General features: G+C 36.9%; 2 protein-coding genes across 2 annotated transcripts; one reads left to right on the top strand and one right to left on the bottom strand.

Moving 5' to 3' along the window:
• Nucleotides 1-14,900: 14,900 nt before the first annotated feature.
• Nucleotides 14,901-16,901, top strand: LOC131651616 (pentatricopeptide repeat-containing protein At2g02750-like). The gene has a single exon (XM_058921280.1). It carries the CDS (start codon nt 15,024-15,026, stop codon nt 16,899-16,901), a length of 1,878 nt encoding a protein of 625 aa, XP_058777263.1. The 5' UTR covers nt 14,901-15,023.
• Nucleotides 16,860-18,983, bottom strand: LOC131651617 (SNF1-related protein kinase regulatory subunit gamma-1-like). Its single transcript, XM_058921281.1, has 5 exons — nt 18,797-18,983; nt 18,270-18,712; nt 17,918-18,184; nt 17,668-17,840; nt 16,860-17,300 (listed from the first exon to the last, which is right to left on the bottom strand). Exons 1-5 carry the CDS (start codon nt 18,981-18,983, stop codon nt 17,021-17,023), a joined length of 1,350 nt encoding a protein of 449 aa, XP_058777264.1. The 3' UTR covers nt 16,860-17,020.
• Nucleotides 18,984-22,834: the final 3,851 nt, after the last annotated feature.

Raw genomic sequence — 22,834 nt, 5'->3', positions numbered from 1 at the left:
GTAATTGGCTTGTTATGGTCAGCAAGCTTCCGCAGTTTGTGAACCCCCACTTACTATAGTTCTAGTAAGTTTCCGTAGTTTGTGAACCCCCACTTACTATAGTTCTAGTAAGTTTCCGTAGTTTGTGGACCCCAATAGGATTGCTTGCTATAATTCAAGCAAGTTCACCTGCACCAACAGGGTTATCTGCGAATATTATCGCAGAATTTACCTGTGTCACCAATAGGGTTATTCGCGAGTGTTATCGCGAAATTTACCTATGTCACCAGGGTTATCTGCGAGGGTTATCGCAAAATTTACCTGTACCACCAATAGGGTTATTCGCGAGTGTTATCGCGAAATTTACCTATGTCACCAGGGTTATCTGCGAGTGTTATCGCAGAATTTACCTGTACCACCAATAGGGTTATTCGCGAGTGTTATCGCGAAATTTACCTATGTCACCAGGGTTATCTGCGAGGGTTATCGCAAAATTTACCTGTACCACCAATAGGGTTATTCGCGAGTGTTATCGCGAAATTTACCTATGTCACCAGGGTTATATGCGAGTGTTATCGCAGAATTTACCTGTACCACCAATAGGGTTATTCGCGAGTGTTATCGCGAAATTTACCTATGTCACCAGGGTTATCTGCGAGGGTTATCGCAAAATTTACCTGTACCAACAGGGTTATTTGCGAGGGTCATCGCAAAATTTACCTGCACCAACAGGGTTATTTGCGAGGGTTATCGCAAAATTTACCTGTACCAACAGGGTTATTTACGAGGGTCATCGCAAAATTTACCTGTACCAATAGGGTTATTTGCGAGGGTTATCGCAAAATTTACCTGTACCAACAGGGTTATTTCCCCTGGTTCGGACAAATTTTACCTGTACCAAAGGAATTACCTGCCATGGTTCTGACAAGCGTACCTGCATAAAAGTAATCGTTTGCTATAGTTCTAGCAAACACACCTGCATGAAAGAGATTCTCCTGTTTGGAGACTCACGACTCGAGGGTCGGAGAAAATACACCTTTCACAACACGAGGGTTGGAAACTCACGACACGTGGGTCGGACAATACACATGTCACAACACGAGGATTGGAGATTAGGCTTTTGTAGCGTGATTTGAATTTTGATGTAATAGTCAGACGGGAACTGACTACCAAACGAGAATTGGATTTGATGGTTTTCCAGTATGAGAACTGGACTTTGTAATGATTTGGATTGCCAATAGAAATTGGGCTTTTTGTATATGCTAATGCTAATGTGTATGTATGTATGCTAATGCCGATGCAACCCCGAGATTTTATCTCCTTAAACCTATTGAACTTGTTTAATCCATGCTTGCACCTACACCATGACTATGCTTATGTTGGCTTTGTAATGTTTATGTATATGGATAATGCTTATGCATATGTGTATGTTTGGTTGACGTAATGAGTGGAACGAAGTAATGTCTTCTGTAAGATTACCTGAAAAGGTTTTTTTTTGTTTTGAAATGGATGTGAACATTTGTCTTAAAGAAGACCACCTGAAAAAGTTCTTAGTAAGGAATGGAGAATGTCTTTTAAAGACGTCTACCTGAAAAGGTTCTTAGCAAAGGTTGAAGTTTGTATTAAAGAAGACCGCCTCGAAAGGTTCGTAGAGTGTCTTAAAGAAGACGACTTGAAGAAGTTCCTAAAAAGGAAAACAAATTGTCTTGGAGAAGACTACCTGAAAAGGTATTTAGAAATTTCCTGAAGAGGACTACCTGAAAAGGAACTTAGAAATGAGGGGATGTCTTGAAAAAGACTACCTGAAAAGGTACTTAGAAAAAGAATGTCCTGAAGAGGACTACCTAAAAAGGTTTTTAGAAAAGAATGTCTTAAAGAAGACTACCTAAAGAGGTTCTTGGAAATGGTGATAATCCGTCTTGAATAAGACTGTTTGAGGAAACTCCTAGAAAGGATCGTGAGATTCGTCTTAAAGAAGACCACATAGAACATTACAGTGTAATGTATCAACCAATGTATGCAATGCATGAATGTTTTTGCATGATGCTTCACTGATGGGTTGTTGATAACCAAAGCGTATATAGCTTGCTGTAGTTGCAGTTTTTGTTTGTTAAGATGGGGTGTGATGCTAGCGGGATTTCCCAATACCTGTTTTGTTTGAGCTTGGAAGATCGTAGTTAGGAGAAAGATTTGTTCGATGTTGTAAAGTGCGAGAACGCCTTTTTTTATGCTGTGCGCCTTATGGATTTGATATCCATTGCCCCAATATTTTCATGGAAAAAGATGCTTATGAGGGAAGTGCCCCAGGAAATAGCCTCGTCGGATGTTTTGCCGTTTAGATTAAAGGGTGTGCCCTTGGTTTCCATGATATGGAGGACTATCCATAGTGTGTTATCCTTCTGAATTTGAATTCTTCCCATGTTTGACATGCCCCTGTTTGAGATTGCTTCGAGATGTGCCCCGAGTCGATTGAACCTTAGGAAAAGTACCCCTAGTGAATAGGATGTTTGATTGCATGCCCCTGTGATCTTTGAAATTTTTGCCCCTGTTTAGGAGAACCCTCTAGATGTGGTTCCCCCCGACTCCAAGGTCTTTATTAGAAATGATCACCTTTGATTAAACCAATTTCGAGATTTCCTCAGAGCTAAGTGTATACTCGTAAATGACGTTGTACCCTTCGAGAAGTAACTCCAATGCGATGCGTATGCAAGTTTTGAAATCGAAGTCCGTTATGAATTAGGACTGGATTGTTTTGAAAAGAATGCTTGAAGAAGCACATTGGTTAGAAATAGTTTTAACAAACATAGGAGTCAGTATAACAAATCCTGCTTAATATGCTTTCGTAGTTAACCTTGCCTCAATTAGGACTTTTAACTGTTGTAACTTGGCCTGGTTCATGTTTTAAGAAACAATGGATATAAGGCTCGAAATTTTATTTAACCCACCCCTTTCTCCTTGATGTTCTCCAGATCCTAAAAATTCGCCTAATCCAATGAATGTGCTTTGTTTGTAAGAGAATCAGTTTTGATGTTGAGTAGAAGCCTTAGTAGAGATCCAAGCACCGATGAAAAATGTTGTAAAGATCCAAGCATTGACAGGAAGCTTTGGTGATTTAGCAGTCACAAGATTATCCTTTGTATTTCGCCTTTGTTTTTATCCCTTATTTTTGCATGAACCAATTTCTTTGAATTTGATCCATCGGGATGCCCTAATTTTTGTCTAAGTCGTTTTATTTTCTTTCATGGAATTTTCCACTTTGACTTAGCGGGCGCTTTTCTTTTGAAGGCTCCTTTTGAGATTTGATCCTTGGATATTGAATGTTGTGACTGCCATGTTGATTTTGACTTGCAATCTTCGCCTTTGACACTTCCTCTATCTTGAATGATGTATTGAGGAAGAAGATACGCTTGAACCTTTGCTTTGCTTGATCCTTTGCTTGAACCTTTGCTTGGATTGACTGATTCTCTTGACAACCAAAATACACCATTGAATTAATCGAAATCTACCCTGCCCCTGGTTAAAATCAAGGTTCTTTTGAAAAGTAGAAACAAACTCCAACTCCTGGCTCGAGGGGGTAACGAGGGATTAACATCCTTATATCTCCACTGTTTGGGAATGGAAACAATGCCTGTACATCCTCGGCTTGGTCTTACCTTGAAAGCATACGTTTAGCTGGACTTAGTCATTTGTATTCGTCATTCTCCCTCAAGTTTGTTAATAACCCTAAAAATAGAAGTGTGTGACTGGAAAGTCATGGTAGTGAGTGAATGAATTGACTCCAAAACCTGCATGGTTGTCCCATTAGAATTACTAATCCGAAGGTACAACTTTTATCTTGAGTAACACTTAGCGGTCGTGAGGGTTGAAATTGTGAGCACGGTAAACACCTATTGATCCTAGGGATAATCTCCTTTGTAGATCCACTGATCTTGTTTTACTCCTTAGCTCTTTAGAATTGTAGAAGTAAAAGGGTAACCTCGAATTCTTCTTTGGACATGTCAAACCTGTAGAGAATAAACCGTCAGCGGTGGGTTTTCGTCGTATCGGAATTTCATGAGCTTCCTTTGACTAAACCTCTTTTGCTTTTCCCAAGGATAGTATCACCTATAACCCTTTTTCCTTTGGTATGGGGTTGACATATGTTGCATTCCCTCCATCGGAGTCATGCACCTTTGCTCAGGGTATTGCCCCAATTGGACTGACCCTTACCCCAGGTTATCGTAGAGCGTCCTTGAAAGTTTGATATGTTCTAAGATGAACCCCTTTATGACTAGATACATCTTGAGTGTATCTATGAGGGAACTCTTTGTTGAACTAATCATTGCTCGATGACAACCTTTATTGTATTCATAATCATGTTATGACAAGGCATGGACATGCGGCTGGCATGGCGAGAGGCATCTTTTTCTTTAGCAAGACTAAGATCTTTTATTCTCCTTGCTCCATAGTCTACGATCCTTTGATTTTTTGGGAGTTTCGGGAAACCGGCTAGCATGGTTGGTATGGATGCGAGCGAAGATAGAAATGCAAATGTGAATGTATGAATGCATGAAAATGCAAATGCACGCGTAAGCGAGAGACTCCTTATATTGTAACTCCGTGTATGCAATGCAGACGTGTAACATATGATCCTAGGGATAGCCTTAGAGGCGACATTAGACCCTCTTGGAATCTTTACAGGGTAAATGTTATGACACGCTAAGGGAAATCCCTCAGACTAAGGGGTACGCGGAAAGTAGCAGCTGATGACCGTTCAGGACAGTCACCAAGTCTCATGACCTTTGAGAGGTCGTTCGACGTGTACTTATGAAGTTGTCCCTCGTGGGAAGGTTCTCTATGTGGAACACAACCTATATAAGGACGATATAAGACGAAGTGAAATCCCTACAGGCTAGGGATGAAAGATGTATAGATGGAAATCCAAACCCTACAAGTTAGAGGGTATACGGGAATAAGCACGGGATGACTGTTCTAGACAGTCACTAGATCTCATGGCCATCGAGAGTTCAATCGACATGCGTTAAGCGAAGATGTCCTTCGTGGGAAGGACACGTATTTGCAAGAATACGAGGATATAAAAATAAAATCCCTACAGGCTAAGGGATGCATAGACGGTGATGTCCTTCGTGGGAAAGACATGATCTTTAGAAATTAGAGTCGCTACAGGCTAGGGACCACGTGGGGATACCTGCAAAATCGAAACACATGGATATTCGAAGTATATAAATTGCAAACATATGAAGAGAACAGCAGCACAAAAGTCCTAGGTTCATAGGTTCGACGTAGCGGCTCTAGGGAGCCTACCCTTTTTTTTGGGAGTGTTCTAGAAGGTCTCATGGGGTCGTTCGTAGCCTCCGAGACTTTTTTGTCTCTTCGGATTTTGGAACAACTCATTTTATCCATGAGGTTCGAATTTTTTGGGTAGGTTCCCGGAGAGATCAGCTAAGTATCCAGTCCAGCCCTCCACAAAGTCAAGCTTCGTTTCGGACCTTTCCGAATACCTAACCCACTCCGAGTGGAGTTATCAGTGAGACTCTTAAGGCGATTCATGTCCCCTTTTGGTCTCAAAGTTAACTCCCACACTTAGGTTTTAACAACAATATAATATACCCAACAGATGCAATAGAAATAGAATATTCACTTAAATAAATATTTAATTACATTGCAGTAATGAAATCGCAGAGGAAAATAAATAAATAAAATTTAAATATTTATACTAACCTCGAAATCCGGCCGCTTATAGTTTAGACAATATATTAAAGCAGCGAATATTTAAAAATATATATTCACAAATAAATGAATAACAAAAAATTAAAAAAATAGATATTTACAAAAATAAATAAACCCTAATTTTTGGCGTATTAGCCAAACCCTAAAAATTTCGCCAAAAACCTAAACCGTTTGCCACAAACCTAAACTTAAACCCTCTCAAGCCTTAGGAGCATAGTAATTCACTGTTAAGTGTATCCCCAGCAGAGTCGCCAGCTGTAGCAACCTGCCTAAAAATTAAGACTGAGAGAGTCGCCACCTATTCTGAAGGGCGAATAGGAAACCCTACGCAGTATAGAGATCAGGGTAAGATACTATATTCAGGTCGAGGGAAGGTGTTAGGCACCCTCAACCCTTTCCTAAAGGCTAACATTGCAAAGATGGAGGTTTATGGCTAATATAAAGAAAGATGACAGACAGTTAATAGGGTTAAGGCAAATAATTGAATATGATTAGAATATGGAGGAAGGGGACTCGCCTTGTTGCCAAGTGCCTACGTATCTCCTTAAGGAGAATCAGAGTCAACGTAGTTCGGGGACAGGGTTGTACGCCTTAGAATTTGATTGGATATGATTTGAAGGCTTTTTGAATGGCCTATCGTAGTTTAGGAAGTTGTGATTTGAAAATCGCAATTGAAGGGATGAAAATCCGTAGTATCGTGGTTTAGTGTTTTTTAGAGGTTTTGGGCGTACAACCCTGATTTAATATGGCACTATTAACCGCAACGATCAATAGATTCGATCGCCATAGTTAACCGATTAGTAAAGGATTGCTGGCAATTCTAATCGATTGATTCGATTATCACTTTTAGCAAATTGATGTATTTTAATTATTAATTTATTAATTTATCGTTACCCCTCATAACCGATAGTTTCAAATAATAACGAATTGATAAGGGGAAATATGCTAATCATCATAACCAATAAGATGGTTAAAACCATTTAGCAAAATAAATTTATTTGAATTTTAATTTATAGGATTTGATTAATTAAATTAATCGATTATTAACCATCGCGACCAATAAATTTAGTCGGAACGAATAATAAATTAAATCCTAATATCTTTGATACTTTGGGCAAATGGGATGGAGCAAACCCTAATATCTACACCTTTGTAGGGTTTTTGTGATTTATAATTAAAATTAAATTAATTAAGTCGGAATAACCGAAGTCGGGAAATATTATAGTCCTAAATCCTTGGTTATATTCTTATTCTAATTCTAATTAAATAAATTAACTAAATAATTACAATTACTTAATATTTAATCTAAATAAATAAATAATAGAGTTAAAGATAAATAAATAAATAAAAAGAATATAGAAAACCTGGCTATCCTCTAGCGTAGCAGCCCTGTGAAAATCCATGATAAGGTTGCAGCTCCTGGGACGTTTGATCTGGAAAGCTGACGATCTGATGGTTGAATAGAGAGGGCGTATAGTAGACGCATGAGGCTGCAGCGTGCTGGATCCCTAGGTGACTTAATTCAAATAAAATGGCCAAAATCATACAAAGGAGCCAGGGATCGAACCCCCCACCTTTTGGTTAAATGTCCCTTCGCCTTGCCACTTGTGCTGGTTTGCTTGTTGATAATATATTGCGCTGAAGAATTAAAAAACAAAAGAAAATGGATAATGGGAAAGTCAAAACATGATCAGAACCGGGGCCCACTGTGTGAGGTGTGTGCCAATCAGTTGTGGAGAGAGGTGGTCCGACTGTTGACACACCAATCCGCTTCTTGCACGCGCAGACCAGCTTTTTCACATTTCAAACGTACCAATCAGAGGCCTCCACGCGTGGATCTGCAAACCCAGGCCGTCGGAGTCTCTCTCTTCCCCGTCGAGACTTCATCTTCTCCGATGAGGAGATTTCGGGAACCCTGCAAAATCAACCAAAATGAAGAAACAAAGTGTCCAGATATACTAAATTGATAGCTACGAACACAGTGGAATGGTTAGTTTTTGAAGATAACGGCTGCAACCGTCAAAACGAGAGCGAGGCACCTTTGTGCCCTAATAATGGCAGAGCGCGATTCTGGGCCTAAATCTCACATGTATCACGTTAGAATTGTTCTAATTAATCTCATAAACACAAATATACGCACCTCACCAATTTATAACACTTGAATCAATGATATCGGAACTGTAATATCTTACCTCCGACGAAGCTCCGTTAAGGATGTTCTGGCTGCACCTGCCCCTGCCTGAGTATTGAGTTTGATTCCTTATGGCCTTCGGGACGTGAATGAACGCTTGGTTTGGGTTAAAACCTACTGGAAAACCTCCTTGATTGTACTCTCAATTCTTGAGTTTTTTAGAGGTTTTGAAACCCTATTTCTTCTCTCTTTTTTCGTCCTCCCTCTCTTTTTGAATATTTTTAGAATATATATCTGTCTCCTAGGGTTTCTTTGGGCTTGGATCTTAAGAGAAAGAATTTCTTTTTAAAAAGAATCATGAAACTTACTATTTTGATACCCTCCTCTTTCTCAACCAAATACCAATAACTTTGGACCCTTTCACAATGTCATTTGGGCCCTTAGATGATTAAAAATGGAAACCCCTATGATTTAATTCATATATCTTGTATTCTATTTAATTTATTATGCATTTATATAAATAATGTTCAAATAAAATATAAATAAAATACCAAAAAGGAGGAGAATGGTTTTATAGGCCCTTATACATACCATGGATGTGTTTGAAATATAAATTTTAGGCCCATTGGTTAGAAAACCAAGTTTTGAACACTTAGGGTTTCATGCACATCTCAAAAATCACTCAACTTTAACCATGCGCATATCTCTCAAATTTAACCCTATGGAGGTGTTTTTAGCCAATTTAGAAAGCTTAGAGAGTCCTCTAAATGATGTCTTTGGTTTCATCTCAATTGAAGTTTCTATGCTCAAGTTATGAGCTTTGACCCAAAAGGTATATTTCATTGACTTTTTGGAAGACCTATAATGTATTGGACTATATCTCTCAAATGGTGCATTTCTTGATTCCGGGCCCAACATCAAAGTTGTAGAGGATGAAATTTCCTTGAGAACACGCTTTGGTTGAGAAATTTCTGATACTCCGTGTGAAAGTTATGACCAGTCAAAGTTGCGTTGACTTTCTCCTAAAGAAACCCTAATTTGAACCTTTTGCATTTGTTCATTTCTGAGTTTCTATTGATGGATCATGATCAAACTTTGATCAAATGATGGATATAACCTCACATACTTGCTTTTAACCAAAAATCTTGCAGTTTGATTGTATTTTGACTATAGTTGACTTTTAGGTCAACACAGTCGATTATTGGTTATCTGAGCCATTGAGCGAGCAATCCTTGGGATAAAAGCTTGACTTTTGATATGGAGATGCTTTAATACATGTGAGACACCTTGGGATCCATTTGAGACTTTAGACACTCAACTTCCTTTGATAACCTGCAAACCCTAGTTTTGAGACACCCTATTAGGAGAGAGTTGCTTGAGAAGAAACCCTGAGCCTTGAGTTATTGGAGATGAAAAGAGGAGGGCAAATTTTGGGGTATGACAAGATGTAGTTTTCAATGAAGCTAAAATGGATTTTAAGAAAACTGATGATGATGGTCGAAGTGCAGAAGAGCTGGAACAGGTAGAGATTCCTATTGAGGTGGAGCATGTTGATGCTGAATTGCATATCCCTGATGAAGTCGAAGAAGAAGCAGAAGATGCTGAGGAAGTTGAGGAAACTGATGATGACTACCTATTCTCAAGAGATAGGTCGAGAAGAGTCATTAAGGCACCTCAGAGACTTGGGTATGCGGATCTTATAGCTTATGCCTTAATCTCTGCAAGTGAGGTTCTAGATGAAGAACCTAGAGACTACAAGGAAGTTATGAGGAGTCGAAATAAGACTGAATGGCTGAAGGCCATGGATGATGAGATGAAATCTCTTCATGATAATCATACTTGGGAACTGATCAAGAAACCTGCTGGGGCAAGGTTAGTCAGCTGTAAATGGATTTTCAAAGTTAAGGAAGGAATTGAAGGAGTGACGTCGAAAAGATACAAGGCAAGGTTAGTTGCAATGGGTTTCACTCAGAAAGAATGTGTCGACTTCAATGATGTGTTTTCTCCTGTTGTGAAGCATAGGTCCATTCGAATGTTGCTTGCCATGGTGGCACAGTTCGATCTTGAACTGGAACAGATGGATGTGAAGACTGCGTTCTTGTATGGTGATCTAGATGAAACGATCCTGATGAGGCAACCTGAAGGGTATGTCGAAAAGGGGAAGGAAGATTATGTGTGCAAGTTAAAGAGATCTTTGTATGGGCTGAAACAATCTCCTCGACAGTGGAATAGGAGATTCGACAAGTTCATGGCACGCATAAGTTTCATTAGAAGTCAGTTCGACCACTGCGTTTACTTCAGATTTTGACCTGGTAATTCATTTGTTACTTTGTTGCTTTATGTGGATGATATTCTCATAGCAAGCAACAATGTTGAAGATGTGACGAGGGTGAAGGCTGAACTCAATAAGGAGTTCGATATGAAGGATCTGGGAGCTGCTTCCAGGATTCTTGGAATTGACATTCGAAGAGATAGAAAGAAGTCGAAGTTATGCTTATCTCAAGAGGCATATCTACGAAAGATTCTCGAAAAATTTGGTATGTCGAATTCGAAGCCAGTTGTGACTCCAACAAACCCTCAATTCAAGCTGAGTATTGATCAGTGTCCCAGTACTGATGTTGAAAGAGCCTATATGAATAGCATCCTATATGCTAATATAGTTGGTTCTTTGATGTATGCTATAGTCTGTACTAGACCCGACATAGCATATGCAGTAAGTCTTGCAAGCAGGTACATGGCGAACCCTGGAAAGGCTCACTGGCAAGCATTGAAGTGGATTTTAAGGTACATAAATGGGTCTCTGAATAGAGTCCTAATTTTTGGTGGAGCCTTGGGTGAAGATAGTAAAGCAGTAATAGAAGAATATGTCGACTCTGATTATGTAGGTTGTATGGATTCCAGAAAATCTATTTCTGGATATGTTTTCACTATGTTTGGCACTGCAATTAGTTGGAAAGCAACACTTCAGAAGGTTGTTGCTCTACCAACCACTGAAGCGGAGTATATTGCCCTAACTAAAGCTGTGAAAGAAGCATTGTGGCTTGAAGGTTTTGCGAAGGAGCTGAAACTTCAAGGTCGAGGTATCACTGTTAAATGTGATAGTCAAAGTGCAATACACCTGTCGAAGAATTCAGCCTATCATGAGCGAACTAAGCACATTGATGTGAGGCTGCATTTCGTTAGAGGAGTAATCGAGCGTGGAGAAGTCCAAGTGCTGAAGGTTTCGACTGAAGACAATGCTGCTGATATGATCACCAAGACATTGAGTTGCAAGTTTTTCCACTGTATGCAGTTGATAAAGCTGCACGAAGAAAGCTAGTTTGTTTCCTTGATGTTGTAGAGTTAGATCCAAGGTGGAGATTTGTGAGATATTGGATCGAACTCTAGTATGGCCGAAGGGTAGCTTCTTGGTTCGACATGGTTAAGCATGAATTCGAAGGTTGTTCACATGCTTGTGTCGAAGATGCTAGGGTTGTTAGCATGTTAAATTAGGTTTTAGTGTTTAAACCCTAATTTGTTAAGTTAGCTTGTTTATTAAGTTGGCTTGTGTAATGGGCCTTGTGGAAAAAGCCCATTAGTTAGTATGTTAGGTTTTATTATAAATAGCATACTAGTCTCTCATCATTGCTAAGCTGCAAATCCTAATTTAGGGTGAGAGAGGTTATTTGTTATTCTTGTAAACTTGTAATCTTGTTTTAAGAGAAAGTAAAAGAACAACAGTTATAACCAATATTTGTGTTCTCATCTTCTTCCTTGTCCTTTATTCATCCCTTATTTTTATACTTTGTTCGTGGCATTGAGTTCACAACATCTTGTTTACCGAAAATTTGACAAATTATACAAAAATCATAAGTTTGAAATGTATTTGACAATAAATATCAAAATTAAAAGAAAAGATTGAATGCAATAAATGCAAGAAAAAATAAATGAAAATTGAATTCATAAATGGAACGCAAATGCATATATTGATTCAAATAACTCTTTTCTCGCTGTCACTTGGATACTTTGAGTATATTAGAAATTTGTGTAAACTTGCGGACCTCTAATCGTACAAACATGAACTACTTATATATTAGTTATAACGTAACCGTCACCAATGATTGACTAAACACTGTCTGACGCATCTTCATTCCCATGCGCCATTCGTTCCCAAAAAACATCCACGTGTCCCTAGTAATTGTCGGATCTTCCATTTCCATTTCTTCGACAATGTTGACACATGCAGTGGTAACATTACACTGAAAGTCTATAAATTTCCCTAATTTCCATATTTCGAGCATCCTGTATTTGACTCAACTTGGTGATGAGACTCATATTTCTATCGACATTTCAATGTATGTTTCTATCATATGCAACTGAGAAAATTGTGTCTTTTAGTCGATCATGACCCATTTTGAATAGCGTATAACTCAAGTTAATTCATTACCATTTGGATTCATCTTAAAGCCTCTTATTTAGGTTGTGTCGAAAATATGTGGTAACAAGGATACACTTCAATGTCTCACGGAACCGCATAAATGAATGCTTGAATATCATATATTTGATGTTAATAAAAATATGATAAATGAATTGTTAAAATATATCATAATTAAATATTATATTTACCTCTCTATTCCAAATGTGAATAGCAACATGGTCTGCATATAATAGAAAAAATGACATGTCTAATGGGCTCCTGTAAAACTCCACTATTGCAAGAGCAGATGCACCGACTCAGGGTCTTTCATGAGACTGAGAACACTGACTAAGTGATGACGATCCCTCAATGATGCGAAATGATTTCCTTGCTTTAAATAATGTACTTTGGATCCTCGATGTTATATTTTTCTCTCTACAAATTGAGGCATATTATGATAGTCTACCCTGCATATACCTTTATTGTTCATCAACCATTTTCCTATAGTAACACAAGACAAGATACAACATCAGACACTAATGACAATGTGATAGTTAAGACATCACCATACACAATATAATTAATAGTGAGATAATGCTAGCCTATATATAATTACACAAAGTATGATAATCTAGATCACACATAGCTAACAAACATTAATAAGAAAAAATTCAAAAAAGTGGTAAAAAGTTTAGTATGCAAGTGTAAGACTACGTAAAAAACAACATTCTGTCATGGTCCACATGATAAAAATCGAGCGCACCCGAACCATAAAGCCACAAACAAAACCTAAAACCAATCCCCCTTATTTAAGACAATCACAAATTTAACAACAAATTCTAAAAGAAATGCAATGAAGATAAATTCATTAAATCAAAATTTAAAACGGAAGGATATAATTGAGGAAATAGGAAGTTTGTCATCGCTTATTTGTGAAATGTCACAACATAATGTGAGAAATGTCTGAAATTGATTAACATAATGCGAGATGAAACTGAATGATTTAGGATAGTTGCTTGAAAGACTTTTGGAGTAAAGATTAGAGTGATAAAGAAAATGGATTTGAAGTATAGTATTTTTAAAATTTTAAAAAATTCATTGAACGAGGAGAGAAGGCTAGTGCATGTTTTATTAAGATACACTCTGAATTTTAACTTTTAGATGGCCAAATGAACAATACTTTAAAAGTTACGTTAGAAAATTAATTTTTAGATATAGATATTTTCATATTTTTATAGAATTTGTGAGAAATATATAAGAACAATGAGCAAACCTTAAAATTTGTACTAATAACTATCCAATTGTAATCATCAACTCTGTCTAAAAAAACTTTGAATTCTTATTTTTATTTTTATTTTTATTGTATGTTTGGTTCAATTTTTGAAAGTAAAATAATTTTAGAATCATCAACCTGTCTAAAAAAAACTTTGAATTCTTATTTTTATTTTTATTGTATGTTTGGTTCAATTTTTGAAAGTAAAATAATTTTAGAAATGTAAAATTGATTTTAGAATCATTTTGAGGTGTTTGATTCGTTTATAGTAGAATTGATTATGTCTCTAAAATTAATTTCACTTGAAGTTAAAATTTGTAGCTTATGAATTTAAACATGATTTTTACGCTGAAAGTTATTATTCAACTTACTTTTAAAATCAAATTAAACATAAATTCAAACATAAACAAAAAATAAATTAATTCTGTTAAATTCAATTCTGTTAAAACAAATCCTACCAAATTCAATTAATCAAAATCAATTATGTCAACAGTCAATCAAATACACAATTAATCTCTCTGTTTTGTAAAAAACAACAACAATTACTAAATTACTTGCGTAATAATTTGATTGAAAGAAAAAAAAAACTACTCACTCTATTTTAAAATGATCTTTTAATAAATAAAATTTATTTTAAAATAAATATCAATTATTATCTTTTAATATAGTAATAATTACTATTTTTTCAGTCATATTATTTTATTGGCTAAATTACACCCCGGATCCTTTAAGTTATTTAATTGTAACAAGTTAATCCTTTATGTTTTTTTCGCTACATGTAGGTCTTTATGTTAACTAACGCCTGCATCGTTGACCTTCTTTCCAAACTCCTTTTCAAAAAAGATGAAGTGACACTAGTGGTACTGATATGTCACTTAACATAGGTTAGAGATCATCATTGGATCATATAATAAAATTTTCAGAATTTTTTAGTGCTTAAAAATATTTTTAAACTAATTAAAATGCACGCAAAGAAAGAAATTAAAGAAAAATAGTAAAACAGAAAATAAAATTTTCATAAAATTACAAAAAGTGTAAAATGAGAAGAAATATTTTTAGGAATTTTCTCATAATTTTTGGACAAAAATGAATTTAATATGAATTTTAGAAGTTAAAATAAAATTAATAGAACAAAATAAAGCAGAAAAAAGATCAAGGGTGAAAACGTTAGTTAACATAAAGGACCCAAATGTAGCGGAAAAAACATAAAGGACTAACTTGTTACAATTAAATAACTTAAAAATCCTATAGGTAATTTAACCTATTTTATTATTATTTTATACACTACTATATAGTATTAAAGTATTAAAAGTGTAATGTGTCACGACACTAATTATATTCGTAAATCTTTGTACAAAGGAAGACTAAATTACTTGCATAAATATCAAAATCATATTTTACCTAATAATGATTCATTTGATTAGCAGAACATAGCAGAACACAAACAAAGTTGAGTAACTACAAGATAGAGAGGAACATGACATAACCCAAAACAGTAGTATTATTAACCTTCCATGAAGAGTGACACAACAGTAACAAAACTAGTATCAAATGGATTATACAAACAAGCCCTTCAACTCTATGCACACATCCACGCTTTTTCTTCTTCCTCCCACACTCCTAACTCCTTCACCTTCCCCATTCTCCTCAAAGCATGTTCCAATCTACCTTCTTATTCCCCTTCCCAAACCCAAATCCTCCATGCCCATCTCTTCAAAACCGGTTTCCACTCCCACCCTCACACCTCCACTGCCCTCACCGCCGCCTATGCCGCCAACTCCCACTCTTTCCCAGACGCCCTCAAACTGTTCGACGAAATGCCTCAACCAACTATCACTGCCTTCAATGCTGCACTTTCTGGACTCTCCCGAAATGGGCCTTACGGTCAAGCTTTTGGGCTTTTCCGTGAAATTGGGCTTCGGAATCTTAGGCCCAATTCTGTAACTATCGCGTCTTTAGTTTCTGCATGTGATGTAAAAAATGAAAGTCACGTGCGGCTGGTTCATTGCTTGGCGCTCAAGTTAGGAGTTGAAGCTGATGTTTATGTTTCAACGTCGCTGGTCACTGGTTATTCGAAATGCAGGGTTTTGTTTTCGTCGAATAAGGTTTTTGAAAATTTGCTAGTGAAAAATGTTGTTAGTTACAATGCTTTCATGTCGGGGTTGTTGCAAAACGGGTTTGTTCATCTTGTTTTTGATGTTTTTAAGGATATGATGATGAATTTAGAGGGAAAGCCGAATATGGTGAGTTTGGTGTCTGTTTTTTCAGCATGTAGTACCCTTTTGAATGTTCGTTTGGGGAAGCAGGTTCATGGGCTTAGTATAAAACTAGAAGGTTGTGATCATGTTATGGTGGTGACTGCACTTGTTGATATGTATTCGAAATGTGGATTGTGGGGTTCTGCTTTTGATGTTTTTAATGGAAGTGAAAAGAGGAACTTGATCACTTGGAATGCTATGATTGCGGGGATGATGATGAATTCAGAGAGTGAGAGGGCCGTTAAAGTGTTTGAGAGGATGGTGGCTGAAGGGGTTTTGCCTGATTCAGCAACATGGAACTCTTTGATTTGTGGGTTTGCACAAAAAGGAGTGTGTGTGGAAGCTTTTAAGTACTTTAGGAAAATGCTATGTGTTGGATTGGCTCCATGTTTGAAGATTGTGACTAGTCTTTTGTCTGTGTGTGCTGATTCATCTGTGTTGCGAAGTGGGAAAGAGATACATGGGTATGCTTTGAGAATATGTGTTGATACGGATGAATTTTTGGCAACTGCTTTGATTGACATGTATATGAAATGTGGGTGTGTTTCATTGGCACGTTGTGTTTTTGATCAGTTTGATGCAAAACCTGATGATCCTGTATTTTGGAATGCATTGATAGGAGGGTATGGAATGAATGGGGATTATGAGTCTGCTTTAGAAATCTTTGATGAAATGTTGGATGAAATGATTCAACCAAATAGTGTAACATTTGTTAGTGTTCTATCTGCATGTAGCCACAGTGGTCAAGTTGAGAGAGGGTTACATGTTTTCAGAATGATTAGGGAGTATGGTTTGGTTCCAACGCCTGAGCATTTTGGTTGTGTTGTAGATCTTTTGGGTCGATCCGGTCGGTTGGGTGAAGCTCGAGAGCTGGTGCAAGAATTAGCAGAACCTCCTGCATCTGTTTTTGATTCTTTGCTTGGTGCATGTAGGTCCTACCTAGATTCCAATCTTGGGGAAGAAATGGCCAAGAAACTTCTTGATATTGAACCAGAAAATCCAGCTCCGCTTGTGGTTTTATCTAACATATATGCTGCATTGGGAAGATGGAGAGAAGTAGAAAGGATAAGAGGGTTGATTGCAGATAAAGGATTGGACAAACTCACTGGTGTTAGCATGATAGAAGTTGCATGAGAATTACATTGCTTACATAGAAAAAACTTGAAAGGAAATGTTCTTTTTTCTCTCTGATGATAACATAAAAGTTTGCTACATTTGGAGTATTCTTTCTGCTATTTAAACTTCCTTGTAAATCAGTGATTCAGCATCTCTTTCACTGCAAATCCGTAGTAATCATCAAAATGGTAGTCAGGTTCGTTGATGAAACAAGAGATTACATCTCTCAGTGTGATGACACCAACTACATGATCTTGTTCATCTACTGTATAAACCCTGTGAATAGACTGTGAAGCAAGAGTATGAATCACGCTCTGCAGAGTTGAGTCAGGCTTGCATGTTATTGGCCGAGTGACTTTTCCAGATTCATGGGATGCTGAGACAATTTTCTTCATGTAATCCATGACATTGAGGTTCCTGAATTCAAAATAAATAAATGGTGAAGGAGAGAACATTTCAGTTGAGTAATTAAGTTCTGTGTGATGACCAATATCATCCCACAAACATTCACACACTTTTATATTAAGTGGACAATCTTATGATCCCTAGTTGATTAATATTTTCAAACTTGTTAATAGACATTTGTTTAACGATAAAACATTACTATGCCGTCCTTTGTTACATCTGTCTGGATATCATTATTTTTTGGTTTTATCCAAAGATGAACCCAAGAGAGTTTCATTTTCAAAACTGTGGAAACAATTTTGTTTCTGATTTTGGTGTTCCCCTAATTATTGTTATAGATGCATATCATGCAGGTTCCTGAGTTACCACTTAGTCTCACCTGAAATTGGAGAAGATTTCAGGCTTTAGCAACAGGTATCTAATGTCTCTTATGCTCAAGTTTCCAACAATTGTCTTAGTTGGCCCCTCTACAACAGGAAGACCACCAATTTGATGATCCCTCATAATCTTGAAAGCTTCAAGAATCAATTCATTGCTCTGGACGCTAATAACCTAAACAAGAGGAAATAAGATGCGTTTAAAACTCCGAGCCACGGGAAGCTATACAAAATTTGAATGAAAACTGTTACCTTATCAGCAGACATAAAAGGAAGTCCCAGATCAGATATAGGCCTAGCTGCAATGCAGTCAAACCAATCTCTTCCTCTGCATCCTTCTAGGCCTTGGACAACTGCTGACTGAGTAATAAAGTTTATAACGTCTGGCTTACCAGGTTCTATCACCGGTACATTCCTCAGTCGATATTTTGAGAGAAGCAGTAAGACGGTCAACATAGCACTGTTTTTTGCAACTGGAACAAAAGGTGCCCATCTGTATGATCTCAGTATTGATCCCACCTGAAGCCAAAAATCAACATAAATCTTTCATTTTTAATGTGGAGCTTAGGCAAAATGTTGCTAATCTACACCGTTTTGTGCATACCGTTGTGGACTTGAAGGGTTCTTCTTGCAATATTACTTTGTAAAAGTCCTCACCAAGGTTATTTGCAGCTTGAGGAGCATCTTTAGCCACAGATTTATCTGCGGCAACACCACCTGCCACTGCTGCACCTACTGCAGCAGCAGTTAGTCCAGCAATTGCAGCAGGACCTGTAACTCCTAATGCTAGTGCTCCTAAAGCACCAACAGTTCCCGCACCAACTCCAGCAGCAGTTGCTGTACCAGCTGATAGAGCAACTGCAGCAAGCTCTGCACTCTCCATCACCCAGAGAATGATGGCTGAATAATCTATGATGCCAAGGTACCTGCCTCTCCAATCTGAACCAATTCCTGCATCAGGGTCTTTAACTGGAGCTGCTAAGATATTGCTTTCAGACAGAATCCTAACAGCTTCACCAACAGGTGTGTCTGATAGAATTTCAATCACTGCCAAAGTAGAGAGGTTCACATGAAATATATAAAGTATGGCTTTGAAATGCATCTATATATGGTTAAATTAAATCACATTACCTTTTCCTCCTGGAACTCCTGGAAAAGAAGAAACTGGAATCTTTGCAAATGAATCTGTCAATGTCTCCTGCAATGTCTGTGGTAGTTTCTTTCTGGATTGTATGGTTTCAAAGTAGCGGTCGCATTTTGTAAGTGGGGTGCTTGGTTTGACCTCTTGCGCATGCGCCATATTTTGAACTGAAGTCATTTGTGTTAGTTAATGTTTCAATGGTTTTCAAGAAATTGCAGAATTGTAGCTGTAGCGATATCTCTACATGGTCTTTTTAGACCATGTTTGGTTTCACTTTGGATAAAATTGATTTTGACATTTTGAGTGTTTTAGAATACAATTATTTTTGTCGCTGGAATGAACTCTAGCTTGAAATTTGATGTTTTTGCCTCCAAACATGATTTTTAAGTTTATTCAAACCACTTTCACTGAATTGCATTCTTATAATCAATTCTCTCTATTCAATCAGTTTCTTAAAAATTTAATCTAGTATTTTTGTATTCATTTGTCTCCGATCAATATTATTCCCAAGGGTTTTTATTTCCTCACAAATGAGGATGATTCAACAAGAATGAAAATCTATGAATCAGACACTGTGACACAAACACTTTTACAATGATGGTATAAAAAATATAGAATACCAACACCACTACATATTTTGAAATAAATTTACAAATCAAAATATTCTAATAAAAAATAATGTTATCAATGCAAAGCAATATTAGTAGAAAGTGGAAAATCCTAGATAGAGTAAATAGAGTACAAAGATAAACAATTGGTCCGAGGAGTACTAAAATCTACAAACTAAAATTTACAAGGCGAACACTAAAAAAAACCAAAATAAAAGGAACATTACAAAAACCAACAAGCACACAAAAAAAAAATTCAAAAAACTCCAATAGAAAGGGAACACTACTAAAAACCAACAAGCACACCAAAAACTCCCATAGATACCCCCTTTAAGAATTAGCATGCCAAAATGAGAGTCAAGCTAGAACTCAAACACACAAGATCACTGTTGTGAAAAACGATGTCAAGAACAAAGTATAATAGGGAATTAGGGAAGATAAGAAGAACACAAGAATTGGTTATAACTGCTATTATTTTACTTTCTCTTCGACAAGATTACAAGTTTACAAGAATAACAAATAATCTCTCTCACCCTAAATTAGGATTTGCAGCTTAGCAATAATGAGAGACTAGTATGCTATTTATAATAAAACCTAACATACTAACTAATGAGCTTTTTCCACAAGGCCCATTACACAAGCCAACTTAATAAACAAGCTAAATTAACAAATTAGGGTTTAAACACTAAAACCTAATTTAACACGCTAACAACCCTAGCATCTTCGACACAAGCATGTGAGCAACCTTCGACTTCATGCTTAATCCTGTCGAACCAAGAAGTTACCCTTCGACCATACTAGAGTTCGATCCAATATCTCACAATCACCAACACCCAATCAAAACGTCAAAAGAAAAAAAGAAAAAAAGAAAAGAAATACAACACCCGATCAAAACCTCAAAAGAAAAAAAGAAAAGAAATACAACACTTTCAGTCTGACTGAAATCTAGATCTGTCATTGCTTAATCCAAATGATAGGATTTTGAAATTAATCCGTGAAGATGCAAGAGTTCTCCTCTCATATGCCCAAAAAACAATTTCATGCCAAAAAAAAAGGTATCTCCTCCAATTCTTTCACAGTTGTTGTAGAGTAAAAAACACAATCTCATTTTGAGCCATCCAAATTGTCCATACCACGACATACCAGATCATAGAAAATCCCCTTAGACTTCACCTTACACCCCAATAATTAAAAACTCTCGAAGAGAATACTGAGTTCCTTGGGAAGGACTAACTACCACCCTAACCACTAAAAATCCTATACGAAACTGTGGTAACTCATGGTTGACAAACAAATGAAAATCCAACTCAATAGAATCATCACAGAAAAGACACAAAGTAAGACTTGGATCGACAATCACCATTCTGTTGAATAAATTCTCTTTAGAAAGGAACCTATCTAGGAGAAACTGTCATGATAACACAATCACCTTAGAGGGAGCCCGTCTACCCCAAAGTTGAGGAAAAGGAAAATTACTAGGAATAAAGGGATTTGAAAAAGCCAAGAGAATGGTAAGCAGAGGATACCGAGAAGGATATCACCAACAAATTGTTCCTCTCGATTAAAGAAAGGCCTCCTCCATCTAAAGTCCCAAACAAGAGACTCACCCTCCCACCTTCCAACATCCCCTCTCCTATTAGAATAACTAGTGATTTTAAACAACCTAGGAAACTTATCCTTTAGAGAATATCGATCCAAGGGTCAAGCAAAAAAGATGTTTGAAGTCCTGATCCAACCTTTCTAGAGATTTCATCCACAAACCAGTCAAATGGATCTTCCTTCTTATACCCCTACAAAGACACTCATTTCCACCAAGAGGAGTTATGAAGGCCCGAGTCTTTGCCACTCTCAAATAAGAAACAACAGTAACATCATATCAAGCATAAAGAATTTCTTTTCACAGGTATGAGTTACTTGAAATAAGGCGTCACCTCCGTTTATCCAAAATAACTAAGTTGACTAGACGAAGATCCCTAACCCCAAAGTTACCGTTGCTTTTAAGCTTACATACACCATTTCAACTAACACCATATATTTTATAATCACCCTTAACACCACCCCACAAAACCTTATTTGGATCTTGAGAATTTTACTCCAAACCTTAGCAGGCATTTTTAGAAGAACAAAATAGATAAAAATAAGGATAACATTAACCACATAATTGAGTAGAACCACCCATCCTCCCAAACTAGCATACATATGCTTCTAGGAATTAAGCATCTTAGAAATCAAATTAACAAGAGGATCCTAAGTAGCTTCACGATTGGGAATCGCTCCCACTAGTTGACCCAGATACTTGAAAGGTTGGGTCTTAATTTTGCAATGAAGGAAGTCAGTAAATCATGATCCGCATTGAATCCTATCAAGCTACTTTTAAAATTTACCCTGAGACTGGAAGTAAGCTCAAAGTCGATAGGGATAGCTTTGATTGTCCACAGGTTCTCAAAAGATGGCTCTGCTAAGATAAGAGTGACATCCGTCTATTGTAAATGGGAAACCACCAGACTTGAGGTGCAAATCCTAAACTCAGTGAGAAAGCCTAACTCAATGGCCTTACATGTCAAGCCACTTAATCTTTCAGCCACTGGCAGAAAAAGGAAAGGAGTTAGTGGGTCTCCTTATTTCAACCCCCTTTCAATGCTAATCTCTTGAGTTCAGAAACTATTAACCAACATCGCAAGAATCCCGGCAAAAATAAAAACCCTAATCCAAGATCTCCACTTATTGTTGAACCAAAATCTAACTAACATTTAATTCATAAAATCTCAACTCAACGAGTCATAAGTTTTCTCAAATCTACTTTAAAATGAGACCAGGCTTATAAGCTTTCTTAGCCAAGTTAATCACTTCATTAATAGCCACAACACCATCCACCAACATTCTACCTTTAAGAAAGGACGATTAATCAGGAGAAACAAGCTTCTTCGTGACGTCCCCTAATCTATATGTTAAAACTTTAGTCACTAACTTATAAAGAGAGTCAATCAAAGAAATGAGTTATCAATACATGTTTAACTCTTTTAAAGATGTGATTTTTATAAATAAAATATATCTAGAGTTTGAGCAAAGATAAAAACAATTTTTTAAAAATATTTTTTTGAATTTTCAACATGTGTTGTATGCGAGTTATACGGGTGTGGAACCCCAAATTAAAAGTGTCGAAGTAAAGAATTACATATATTTTTTTGAGTCACTTGTCTCTTTACTAATATTTATAGGATTTTTTTAACATGCGTCATATAAGTGTGAGGCACCGGCACGTGTCAGAGACCGCGACACAAGTACTAAAAGATGTATGTCATGTGCTTCGGATCTTAAAATCTGATGGCTAAGATGGCAAGACTATGAATAACATTTTATTTGATTGAAAGATTATACTCATGCCACGATTTCTTTTTATCAAGTTGATCCTCTAAATGA

The sequence above is a fragment of the Vicia villosa genome, linkage group LG2, assembly GCF_029867415.1.
Source record: "Vicia villosa cultivar HV-30 ecotype Madison, WI linkage group LG2, Vvil1.0, whole genome shotgun sequence".
NCBI lineage: Eukaryota > Viridiplantae > Streptophyta > Magnoliopsida > Fabales > Fabaceae > Vicia > Vicia villosa.
The sequence above is the reverse complement of the archived record's forward strand: the minus strand, read 5'-3'. Positions and strand labels throughout refer to the sequence as shown.